Source organism: Aplidium turbinatum, chromosome 12 (assembly GCF_918807975.1).
Source record: "Aplidium turbinatum chromosome 12, kaAplTurb1.1, whole genome shotgun sequence".
Lineage (NCBI taxonomy): Eukaryota > Metazoa > Chordata > Ascidiacea > Aplousobranchia > Polyclinidae > Aplidium > Aplidium turbinatum.
In genome coordinates, this window is record NC_137483.1 from 4,056,235 (window position 1) to 4,069,735 (window position 13,501).

The following is a 13,501-nucleotide window of genomic DNA, read 5'->3' on the forward strand; positions in this document are numbered from 1 at the left end:
ATTCCACTTTCAGCAATACAAATCAGTCTTTTTTATATTGACTCAACGTTTACAGAGGTTGGGTCAAAGCAAAAAGTATTTGCTAGCTAGGAATACTCAGCAATAGAATTCACTTCAACTTTCTATCTCATTTGGACAAATAACTTTGCAAAACAAGCAGAAACATTCAGACTTTATAAATCTTCAAATTTTGCTACGATTTTGACTGAATATAAACAAACCTAACCCTAGGTTTTGCAAGGACTGTTGAAATATATCTGCAGTTTCTGCATTTTGGATTCTATTCTTGTTATTTTGGCTCAAAGAATCTTGTGGCATGTCTAACAATCGTTACTTTGTATCAATTCACAGTGTCCAAGTTTAGTTCATTTCTCTTAAGGTTGCAATTCTTTCCACGTTAAAGAAGAGGAACTGAATATTATTATTAAAACGATTTGCTGACGTCATAGGTGCACATTGATTTTTTTAATTTGCATGACGTCATAATAAATCAGTACTTGCTAACTTAGTCAAGTGATCATGTGGGTTCATATTCTACTTCGTGAAAACTGAGCCAGATATTCTCCTAACAAGCTGGTTACGGAATGAATGAGTCAAATTTGCACTCGGGATACAACAGAAGCAACAGGTGCTTTACAGACTTCTGAAAACTTTTCCGTTGGTTTAACAACTTTTAAACGTAGAGTATCGGTAATTTCAATGTGGTAAAACTACATTACTGGAAATGAAATAGGCTATTGCTTTTTTAAGTTACGAAATTAGCTCAATTTTCATCGTTGCTGTTCAGCATTTTTGCACCAATTTACGTAGAAAACATCTCAAACATCACATCTCAGTACAGTAGCTCATTTGTTTGTGGGAGTTGTATGTTTTCTGATGCACTTAGAAATAACATGATTGCCCGATATTTTACTTTTTCTCTGGAGAGTTACAGTAAGCTAATACACATTGATGTAAATGTTTTCAATAGGTCAACAGTGACAGATGTAATTTCAATGTAAAATTAATCACTTACAGATATAAGTATACAGCATAAGCCCGCTGCTGAGGTAATCAAAAACATCAATCAATAACACCAGCTCTTTGGATGTTTACATACAACAACAATCAACATTGAGACTTGTCAACGAATAATTACAATCATGACGACAGAAACAAGACAATGGTGTTTTGCAGCAACAACGTGGAGTTCATACCTTTGAAGAAAGCAGATTGTTCGCTTCCAAGTGGCGATGGACAAATTCCGAAACGAGAAAGCCGCTTGAGAAATAGATCCGCCAATTCTCCGCTTCCAGCTGTTCCTCTTCCCGAAAAGAAATCCCGAGGCTCAAACAGAACACATGCCTCTTGTGACGACATAACCAGGCTTACACCTGACAGAAGCAACAGCACTTGTCACCAGCAGGCTGCACAGTTAGCTCGAGCGTCTTCAATGGACTTTGACGTGTTTAATAGATCAACTTCAATCAACCAACCACTGCTTGGCAATGAAAAGTCATTTGGTAAGTTATATATTTATGTTTTAACCAGTATTTTAGTTTGTGGCTTAGTGCGATGGTTTACAAATAAGTTTCATGACGGCATTTGTAAAACTACTCAAAAGAAAGCATGAAGAATATTTACTGTAATTATAATTGTAAAATACATGGATAGGTCTTCAAGCCACAACATATTTATGGTGACAAATGGTTTGAAATGTAACTAAATATGCACTGACCTGGGTTATTTGCTAAAGAAAATAAATTCCAAGAAAACGAATAAACAACTTTGAGCACTTGCGTTTCGTTTTTACAGTCCGACTATGGGTTCAGCGAACTTGCTTTTTTACAAAGCCCAATAACCAGCAATGAGTCTGAGAACTTATATATAATGATAAAAATGATATTTTTGTAAATACAGTTTATCACATATTTTATTGTATTGTCGAATGCTCATTGCTGGATTTTCAAAATATTATTCCAAGATGAGATATTCAGATAGTCAAGTATTTTTATTTCGACATACCTGTTACGGCTGTTACCTAAAGTTGATCTAAAATTTCAACATATTTTGTCATTTTTCTTGTGAAAGAAATAATTTCGTTTTGTTGTGAGTAATATTCATCAACCATTTTCCAACTAATCTATTCAAGCTTTTAAGTGATTGATTGATTTGATCTTTATCCTCGGAGTAGAAAATCTTCTTCGAGAGCTTAACCCTGGCAGTTTCGTATACTTGTACCACTTGTTTTCGAACATACATGACTTTGAACCACTGACGCAGGGCTGGTCACCGAGATTGACAGAGTGAAGTTTTCGATTGCTGTTGAAGTGTTATTGCCGGGGAATTATTCCATCTACTAGGTGTGCTGAATGTAGAGCAGTCCTGAAATGCGTTGCTCAAGCCCAGATTCCGAAAGTCAAACCAGTACCTCTTGATCTTGACCCGGTCGCGTATTCACTGAGCTAACGGGGCGGACATTCAGCACAACAGCATTTCATTGCGTTTTGATGCAACATACAGTATATACTTCATTTCGAGTTTATTCTTGCGGAAGATTTTTTGCCAATGAGAAGCAAGATTCTTTTTTAAAGAGCCTCACCTGCCGCAAAGTCAAAATATCAATTAAATCACTAAAAGCGCAAGTGTTGGTTTAAAAGAATTCGGCAATAAATTAATAATAATGTTATTGTTCTGTGTTTTGTAATGCAACGTTGGAGTTGTGCGTTTTACCAACTCTAGATGTCTGATGTGCCAGGACTCCACAGTTCTGTAAAAACGACTCTTTTTGGCTGATATGAACTAAGTGAATTGCCGAACGGATCCGATAACAAACCAAAGCACAAGATCTAAGGAAAAGTAGTGAGAATTATCTCAGCAGCTGGCGGCGTATGAGGTTACACTGTTCTATATTCATTATAAAAAGTTTAAGTTAGAAATATTTTTAAACCTACAGTACTTTCAACGCCTGGCGTAACTAATTGAGCACATAGGAATGATGGCAATCTTAGTGCCACAAGGTTTTATTTTTTCAATGAATGTCTCATCTGACTGGGACATCAAGCATATTTTACCTAGAATCAACATTTGCATACATCAAATCAATGCAACAGTTCATTATTTTTTTGGCCTGGAAATATTAACCAATTGTGTGAGAACCATAATGCACAAAGCCTGCAAACGCCAATCTTCGAATCGCAACCTTTTCTGGAAGTTTGGTGCTGACAACCTTGTTGTTGTGCTTTTTAGTAGAAACTGAATCAAATTAAAACATAAATAGGCCAACATATAGATATTGAACTCATGCATCTACATTTTTGACTGAATTTATTTTTCCTTAACACCCAAGCCAAACTGTCATTTTCTAAATCCAAAATAGGCTTTGTATTTTCGCAACAAAAGAAGTTTTACTAAAGATACACGACATTTTGTTTCTTTCGCGACTTACTATACATCTTTGCTCGGATAAGAACATCAGAAGCATTTGCAATAATCCAGTTTACCCAAACGGCAAATCAGTCTGTTTTTTTGCATTGATTTAAAACTTCCACAGACGTTATATCAATGTGATTAAGGGCTGACTTACTGGCTGGTTAACCACCCTTTGCACTGGCGTTGCACCTGACAAATCATTCAATGTATTCCCCATGAAACCTTGCTTGGGCAACTGCAAGGATTTCTTTGCCGTTGGGAAGGAATTCAACTCGTTTTCACAATAAGCGCAACGTGCAGACTGATTGACAGATTATTAACAGTTTTTCAACGTTTCTAGACAATGATTTGATGCATCAAGTTTCATTCAACAGCACCTGTGGTTGCCTTACTACTCAATCAGCAAATCTGCAATTTTTTTTTTGATTCCATTCCTGCAGATGTAAAAATGATTGGTTTACTAGTTGGTTTCTGATTCCCCAGTCAGAAAATAATACTCAATGATTCCTGAAAATGAGTGGAACGTCAAATGAAGCTTTTAAAAAAAGTAGCGATAATCCTAAAGTAGTTTTTGTAAAAATTGCAAAATTATTTGTGTACAGCGGAATTTTGTGTTGCTGGGAGATCACCAGGTTACTGGCTGACTTGTGTCTTTACTTCGGCTTCGGGTAAGCTTAGGTTCGATTCCAAGGCGAATCACAAGCTACAGTGAAACATTGAAACCATATAATTTAAGTGTTTGAATCAAAACTAAAACGTTCGTTTAAAAGATTTTAAGTTTTGCATTTTGCTTGTTCCTGCGGAAACTGGTTCCTTCAGTTTGTGACACAACAGAGCCCAGGATTGTTTTTCTTGTCTTGGTTTTGTTACAAAGCCTCCATCATCTGTGTGACTTTGTGAGAGAGAAATAGCTCAATAATTTGCATCTTGCAAACCCGACGCTCTGCTTCTCGACTCTCGCGACTGCATCAATGCATTGTTTTCAGAAGCTGAATCACAATCACGCAGCACCACCTTGCGGACCAAAAATGCCACTCCTAAGTACACACCGATTCATGATTATGAGGAACTAAATGAGCACGACAGGAGGGTAAGTCAAAAGAAAAATTGTTTCTTTCTTTTTATGACGTGCATATTTGAAGGGTCACAATTTGCTCAAAGACTATCGGTTTTATGGCATTAAAGATATCAGACACTGTTTTTGTATTTTCCGTGAACTAAGTTGCTAATTATGAGGCCGGTTGTGGGAGAAAAGGAAAATGTATGTTGGTCTTGATGGGATACTGGAAAACCAATTTTGTAGATAGTTTAAGTCTTGCGCAAAATTTAAAGGTCGGTTTTATATTGATCTTGACAGCAGCGGACTCTGTGTTACTCAGTTGTGTTCTTTTTCACGAAGCAAAATCATCGAAAGCTTTGTCTTAATTGAGTTCCGAACGTAAGTCTACGGTACGTCTAGCAAATGAACCAGCGTCGTAGCCACAGTAGACAATCGCAGTTTTAATGAAGACTGCAGAACTTTTAGGAGGCATACAACCAGGTCATGATACAACTCGTCTTCTGTTTGATGGTTGCGCAAAACAGCTCTCCCGATACTCGATAGGTCATTGGTTCCACGCCTTGCTCGGGCGCACGGTTTAACTTGGGAAGACGCTTGATGACGTGTTTAAACGTTGATGCAACGATTGGCTTTCAATAGTTCTTTGCAATATTGTTAGACACAATTTTTCAGTGACGGCAGTAAACAATCAAATAGTGACAGTTTGCTTGTGAAAATTTGACAAGAACAAAGATAGCATTTTGACATCATAAAACTTTAAAAAATCAATTTTAATTTCACGGTGAATTTGTCACGTCACGAGTGGTTCAGAGATCACTTATTTTTAATGCGCCTTTGTCACTTTTAGTCCACCACTGAGGCGACTGAGGTAACTAAATCGGATTTTAGTCAATACTTTTCTAAGCTTCATCTCCTACTTCCCATCTGCTGACGTTAAATTAATACGAAATGACGTAAATATCTACCACGAAGATTTCATTTTTAAAATTAGTTTTAACTTGTCTTGGAGAAATCAGTCAACTCATCTCCAGAGTTGTAACTCCAGAGAGATTCTGAATCACATGATTTTGAGAATTATTAGATGCAGAAAGGATGTCAGCAATATTTTAAACAATTGTAAGCATTTGTAAGCTTTCCACCTAGAGAGAGAAGTGTTGAAGTCTAAATTCAGATATAAAGTTATCTAAGAACAGACTTAGAAATATAATTTCAATTGAAGTGAAAATTAAATTATATTTTTCACCAAAAAAATATTGATTTAATTTGAATTTTGATTCAATGAAAGTTAATCAGCTATCACACCAGGTTAGCCTTTAAGACATTTAAAACTAGAATAATTGCCAGTGTTTAGATAAAAAAATTTATAAAATTTTAAGGTTTTCAGTAGTTTGAAAATCATTCAAAAGAAATCAATAAGATTTGAAAAGAATTTACGAAATTCAGAAGAAGTTGTACAAAAAATAGCAATTTTAAAGTTTAGAACAGCAAAAAAAATTATTTTCAATTTTTGCACCTTGTTGAAGTAAAACCGTGTTTACACACTGGTGGGCATACAAATCTTCAAGTTAGCCTAAAGTCTCCTATCAAGTCCTCAAAAGCCAGTTCTGCTGGATAATACAACCACTCAAGATAACGGAAGTTTCCTTGAATCTATATAGCCTAGCCGCCTATTGTTTGCCTGGTACATAGTATATGGTAAAAGTGTAAGCACCAAGCTAGAAAATGATTAAAAATTTTATTACTGTATTTTTACAATTAAACAACGTTAAGTGTTAATTGTTTTACATTCAGACACAAGTGCAAATCGCACAAGGGATTATTCCTATTAATGGTGACGACACTAAAGCCCCTTACCCATCCATGGCACATCAATGTGCCAGCAATCCACTTTCACTCACTGGAGTTGGTCCTATGCAACCTGGGGTGAGCCCCAGTGGTCAATATCCAAGGTAGGTTTAACTAAGCGTTCAACGTTCGTTCAACAAATAGCGTTCAACAAGATAAAAGAGCTGACTAAACGACCAAATGGTCTTTCGCTGTTCCTAGCTAATCATATTGAATTATTCAACACTGAACGTAATGTTTCTCCATGTTAGTGAATTGTAGCCTATGTGATTGTGATGCTAGCTTATTGTGTACTACAGTAACAGAAAATAGAATCTGATTGGCAAATACTGTTATGTATCTTTAACTTGTCTCCTCTCTCTCATTCTGTAGCCTCAACATTACACATTTCTTATTTAAATAAAACTGATCAGTTCACTCTGATGCTATGTTTTTTTGTTTCTAGACACTTGCTGAACATGAGTTAAAATCCAAATTTTGACTTTTTTATTTTGATTAGATAAACATGTATTTGGATGAATGTAAACGTTTTTTCCCTTCCTTGAATATATTAATGGTTTCCATGGCAGCCTGACATTCTATTTTTACGACTTTCTATTAAAACTTACAACTTTTGAGAATTCACACTTTTGACGTATGACGATGCTTTGAAGTACAATACATTTTTATTGATCCAATTATGAGGCTCTGACGCGCTGCTGCCGTATCATAAGGAATGCATTTATATTTGGAAAAAAAAATTTGCCAGGGAGCGACAGAATCCAATGTATTCTGGAGTGAGAGCTGTCAGTCCATTTGGAAACGTTTCCGAAGAGCCACCCGTCAAAACGAAGCCTGCCGCGATCAATGAAAAGTGCGCATGCGCGATGGTGACAATGTTGATAATAGCTATCGCCGTCAGTATATTGTCCGTAACAATCGTCGCTTTGCTTGCAACTGGAGTGATTGCGTCATCTGATTCTTCAGGTCAGTCCTAGCCTACTTTAGAAATATCTTCAGCAGAGCGGTTCAGCACCCGCTAATGTAAACTGTAAGTTGAGTAGTTTTGCTTATTTTTTCAATAGAAATTCAACTGGCGTTACCTCAGTATACAAACATGGGTGTTTTTATATAAACCAAGATTGTAGCAACTAAGTTCTAAGGTTGTATACTTGTATTCAATCTATTCAAACAATGCCTGCCTTGTGGGAGAAAGCCACTTTTTTCCTGGACCATTTTACTACTCTTTTCCCATTTGTAATGCTTTCAGTTTTTGAAGAGATATTTTTGAAGGCTCGGGAACTTCATTGATACCGGAGACCTCATTAGTACCGGGAACCACATGATACATGGGACAAGTTACTCTCAACGGCCTTTGTAGATATGAACAAACATCAGCTAGAAATGATTTCGTAGTCTTGTCAGACCAACATGATACCTCAATATTTCGGATATTTCTCTCCCATCGCTGCGCTCTGGTGGTAGTAAAACGTACAGACCGTTGGGTTCAAACAAGTTTAAGTGAAACTTATATGTGACGGTGTGATGATGTGACACCACGTCACCATGACGGTGTAATGACGATAGTGACACCATATGAAATCGTATTCTAATATCCTGATAAAAAATAAATAAATAAAAACCACATTACATTATATATTCCTTTTTTACACAAGTGTGAGAAAATAATTTTATTGTCAATTCATTGATAAGTTTCATCGCTGCTCTGTCTATTGCAGCTTCATGGTTTGAAAGTTATAATTTTGTTGCCACATTGTTACTGATTGCTGAAAAATTGATGAGCAATTATGGTGTAATTGTGACGTTTGGCTTCGATCACTGCAAGCTCGCGCGAGAAACTAAATTAGTCTCGCGCTTGCCTTCAGATGATCTCACATTTTTTGTAAGTCACACGATTCATTTTTTGACTCCGTGGAGAAAAATTTTAGTTTGGTTTAGTTACAGAAGAAGAAGGTCGTTTCTTTTACTTATCACCAGAGTTGAGAAAATGGAGAAATAAAACGAAGACGTGCACAATTGTTTATTATTATTTGCATGGAGTCATAAACCTAGAGTCCTAGACCAAAGAAAGGAAAGAGAACAAGACCGTTGGCTCACATAATAACAACATCTCAGTTTATTTGACTTACCCACACTATCGTCACATTTGTTGGTGACGCTATTCTACAAAGCAATTTTCGATGTAGGCTATTTTAGTTTCCAAGTCTCAACATTATTTTGTTTTTAGACGATAGCGTTCAAACTCAAATGAACAAAATGCAAAATGAACTGAACATCCTTAAAGTAAACTTGCAAGGACAGAGAGAAGAAGCCCAGAAGAAGCTTGTCTTGTACACCAACATGGTAATAGCACTTGCAAAAGTGTTCTTTTGGTTTAAAAACTCGTTTATAATCCATTGCAATCCACTTATTAAACTTTATTTCTTGATTGTTAAGAGTGAACATGCTTTCAAGTAATTTTGTGTTGGTATTCCTACAAACGTTGATGGAATCCAAAATTGTCACAAAAGGGTTAGATCAGGGGTGTCCAACCTTTTTAGCCAAAGGGCCACAAGTAGTTTACGAATGGTTGCGCGGGCCACTTGAGTATTTACTTCTAATTTGTATTCTTAAAAATGACTGTCTGATAATTTCTAATTAAAACCCTCACACCCAAATTCTAATCTTAGAAATGTGTTTGTACATTTTATGGGTTATATAAGAAGAGTGAAGTTGGTTTTAAAGTGGTTTAAGGTTTTTAGTTGAAAGCAAGCCAGCAGCAAAGCGTAAAAAATGTCAAATTGGCAATTGACCCTTCTGATGTTGCCGGAACAGCGGAGTTGCGCGTCCCGTAATGTATTGTCCCATTTGTCCGGCTGTCCTTAGGTTCATCCACGAAAAACTTGCTCGCACAAGTAAGTGCTGCCGAATAATGATGTCACGAAAACTGCCAATCTATGAATCCTCTGATCGTTTTCTTAAGAAACAATTTTTTTTGTAAAATTCTAGCAATAGAAAGTTTTGAACTTCTCTCGCTAAAAGCAAGAAATATTGCTGATTGACTGACTCTTGAAGCACCAGTACTATTGTGTGGAAAAGGGTGGACGTAACAATGTGGAAAATGTGATGCGTAACAATGTGCATTGTGATTCAATAAAATTAACTTGAACAGTTGCGCACCCCATGCACTAGGGATTATAGAGTAATAGAGAAAGAAAGCAAACAGTAAATGCCAATTTATCGGAATGTAAGTTCGCCATAAATTACGTTGGCGATTAAGTTGGTTATATAATATATGTCCTGTCGAAAAATATCACGCAGGCCACTCAGAACCTTTTCGCGGGCCACATGTGGCCCGCGGGCCACGGGTTGGACGCCCCTGGGTTAGATAGTTCAAAGAAAATGAAGGGGTCTACCAGCAAACATCTCCGCAGTTAACAATGTCTATTTAGACATTATCTTCAAAGAAATAAGAAAAAGAGTCAAAAGTCATGTAATTTTCACCACTTTGTGTGGAGCTACATGTACTTGAGAAGTTACTGTTATTTTTTTTATTCACGGATTAGAAAATGATCGAAGTTTTTCAAACATTTTAATCCCAAAACAATTAATTTTTCCGATTACCCTAACCGTAGTTCAACCTTAACTCTTATGCTTGCAAACTTAAAGCTGTTTCAAATCTTTATTTTTATCCGCAAAGGGTCACAGAGTGTTTGTAGTTCGCCAATAAGGAAGATAATGAAGTTATGAAGATTAAACTTTTTAAGCCGTGAGTTCAATCTGATTTGTAATCCGCATCTCTTTTGAAGATCGACGAATTGAGCAATCGCATTGACAGAGTTGCCGCTAACAAAAGCTCAGTCAGAATATCGGAGATACAAGGCCAAATGACTGAAGCTATCCAATCACTCAGCCCTGATGAAGTTCAAACCATATTTGGAAGTTTGTCAGGTAGGCCAATAAAAATGTCGTTGTTTTTATGTTTGTTGCTCATCAACGGCTGAGTATTTTAAGTGGTTGTTTGTTTTTTGTTTTGTGTCATAGAAATATGTAAATTGTAAGGGCCTTTATGGTACTAATTCAATGTAGCATAAGAAAATACAAATTGCTGTACTTTTACAGTCTTTATTATGACCCCAAATGGAATTGAACCCAGATCTACCAGTAAAATAACAAATACTATTAAATGGGTTACGGTACTTTGTTGGTCGGAAAAGTTAATAGTTTTTCCAGAAAGAACCATAAAGTTTTTCTACTGATATCAGTATTTGTAGTCAATAAAATCATGTTTATTGTCTGAAAACGTTGATTTAATTAAAAGCAAACTATCTGTGCTATCAGAGATGTCTTAAATTGTTTGTCATTGGGCGCCGGTTCGACACCGCTCAAGCACATGGGGCTGTGTTGTTAATGACACTTAACGGCATCTCTGAAGGTGGATAAAACGTTTGAATCCCTTGAGTTCCGGTCCACTTTACCTAGCTCATCAACACCGAGCGTAAACCCGGGTACGACACCGGATACGATACGATACGATGGTAAATCCGGATACGACAGAAACAACATCAGGTTGCTTGCAGTCACATTCATATCCACAATCATGCCGCAGGTTCAGCGCTGTCGCGATGCAGTCACGAGGTGGGATCGATAGGAAGCTCTACGAATCAGGAAAAGACAGAAAGTGGAGAGTACTACGCTGACGAGGTGAGAACATCTTCACAACTCAGTTCTTCATTTGCTTCTGTGTAGTGACTAGGGACATTACGTTACAAGGACTGCAGCTCCGAGTTTTCTGCAACATTGAAAGGTTCAATTGCTGATTTGACGATTTTTTTTACGTCTGCTTATCACCTTCTTGCTTTCAACAAAAAATCTTCAATTACTATAAAACCAACTACACTCCTTTATTATAATCCATAGGCTACAAAGTAGGCATTATTTTATAAATCAGAAAAAAAAAACTGAAACATTTTAGTGTTGCAGATAAACTAAACGCGGGTGTAGTTTCGCAACTCCATGATCTAATATCCCTAGTAGTGGCGTATGTAGAGGGCATTGGGCCATGGCCCCTCCTTTTAATTTTGTTTTAAATGACTTCTCCAGTTGAAAAATGGCTGTAAAAAAATGTCAAATTGAATCACATGCCCTCCTCCGGTTATAAAATCCTGCGTACGCCACTGCTTCTGTATATGGCGATTTGATTTATGAGTTTAGAATCATTAGGAGGTGATAATCTGTGAGTGATAATTTGACTTTCTGCACCCTGTGATGTCATTCTGCTTACAGTGACGTTATTTTAAGGGTTACGTCATCACTGGAGCGACGTGTTCTTCCAGCCTTTCGAGTTACGTTGGGTCGCTGCAAACGCGACAAGAAAATACAGGCGAAAAATTGCGAGTTGTGTACAAATGTGATTGTCTGAAAATCGCTCGTCCAAACGTGCCCAATAATGAACGCGTGGAATGCAAGATAGACTACTGGCAATGCCCGGTATCGCTGGGATAAACAACACACAGTGAGGCAGACTGCACAACATTGTCTTGCGTGTTTTTATCAACAAACCTCAAGTGACGGACTGTGTTGAAAATCTTCATATGCTGGAAACCGTGAATCATTTTAGCGCTTTGGTTGTCAATGCTCCTGACTGCATCAAAGGCTTTCAACATTGAGTGGAATGACCCTTCAGACCTGGTTGCTAATGAGCGATCCGATTTTCATTTGATTCACAGTGACATCAATTTGTGTCTGTCATGATTTTTCCTGTAAAATAAGCAGTTTCACGACAACTGCAACACCTCGGGTCTATTTATACCAGAATTTTACGTATTTTGGCAATCAAATTGATATTAAATAGCTTTTTTTAGTTTGCTCATTAAAAAATGTCGTGTGTGAATGGGATTGGAATGGTACCAAAGGTTGCTGTTTAAAAGCAAAGATGTTTGGTTTAAGGATACACTTATTTGCATTGTTGTCACTCCATGTCATCCGACAACATCGGACACTTTCGGCAATTTTCGGAAGTGACTTCACACAATGCTTTCTTCAGAATCATTACGTTATGTTATTGAAATATTTTCTTAAATGCGTTTACTTTACGTCGATGTTATTGGTATCATATTGACTGACTTTGATTCGATTTTATTGCTGTTTCTACTCCAATAGCCCAATGTGGGTCATTGTGGGAAGTGAAAGTTTCTTAACCGTTGCAAAGCAAGTTTTGAAACTTCAATAAACCTACCGCAAAAAGTTCAACCGAAATTATACAGAATGCAAAATTTTTTTGTACTAAAAGATGTCGAGTTTTCAAAGAAGTCCTCAGACTGACTGTAGGCTATAAGATACTTTGTTTTCTTCACCAACATTTTTGCAATATCATTATTTGAATGTGTTCTACACTGCAGCGTTGATAGGAGGAGATTTTGGACCCTGGCTGGGATGGTGTCTGGGACCCAAGGACCAACAAACACGGTAAATTTGTTGGCATCATGATACAATGCGTTTGCATAGACCTGTCTTGTTCGGAGGGTTATGGCTCTTCATCTGTATCGGCCTAAATTCTCAATGCCCCTGTTTCTATGTGCTTGATGAACAAGTCGTAGTTTTGATCATTTGTCAGCAGTTGCATCGTGGTTACTTGCGGTTTGTCGTTTTAATTTTCTTGTAGTGCTTCTCATGATATTGTCATGTTCAACAAAGATCGCACATAAATTGTGATGCTGGTCTATCTCACAGGTGTGCTGCAGAAAAACCAACTAACAAAGTTCGTGCTTCCGAAAAGTGCAGTTTTTAAAAGCGATACTTGTTGGGTGTTACAAACATGTCACGTGATAAATATTGTCAATCGAAGTAACAACATTCCTTCCTGACTTTTAAATACGGAAAACTCCAGTCATGTAACCCGGGTTGAGGCCAAAAAGAGTGGTCGCGTCGGGATGGGACGTTTTAAGTTCCTGTTCTGATAAAAGGCCTCATACTCAACCTGTTTATTTGTCTTGCTCAGTATTGCTTACACATGGACTTCTAAATAGTAGCATCTGGACTGGAAACTCAGTGGGCAACAGTAGGCCAAACAGTTGGTACAACAGTGGGCCAACAGGGTTAGTTACTTGGCTGTTGGCCCACTGTTGGACCTACTGTTGCCCACTGAGTTTCCAGTCCAGATGCTACTATTTAGAAGTCCATGGCTTACACTTACAGCATAGTGAG

At 37.2% G+C, this 13,501-nt stretch overlaps 1 protein-coding gene across 2 annotated transcripts; it reads left to right on the plus strand.

The window, feature by feature from the left end:
• Positions 1 to 364: 364 nt before the first annotated feature.
• LOC145780999 (uncharacterized) lies at positions 365 to 13,003 on the plus strand. 2 transcript variants are annotated; one of them, XM_082592694.1, is made up of 9 exons: positions 365 to 628; positions 1,177 to 1,502; positions 4,398 to 4,501; positions 6,263 to 6,420; positions 7,065 to 7,282; positions 8,544 to 8,659; positions 10,105 to 10,246; positions 10,905 to 10,999; positions 11,597 to 13,003. In XM_082592694.1, exons 1-9 carry the CDS (start codon positions 585 to 587, stop codon positions 11,798 to 11,800), a joined length of 1,407 nt encoding a protein of 468 aa, XP_082448820.1. In that variant the 5' UTR covers positions 365 to 584; the 3' UTR covers positions 11,801 to 13,003. The 2 variants fall into 2 exon arrangements, with proteins under 2 accessions (XP_082448820.1, XP_082448821.1); XM_082592695.1 differs by having other exon boundaries at positions 4,401 to 4,501.
• Positions 13,004 to 13,501: the final 498 nt, after the last annotated feature.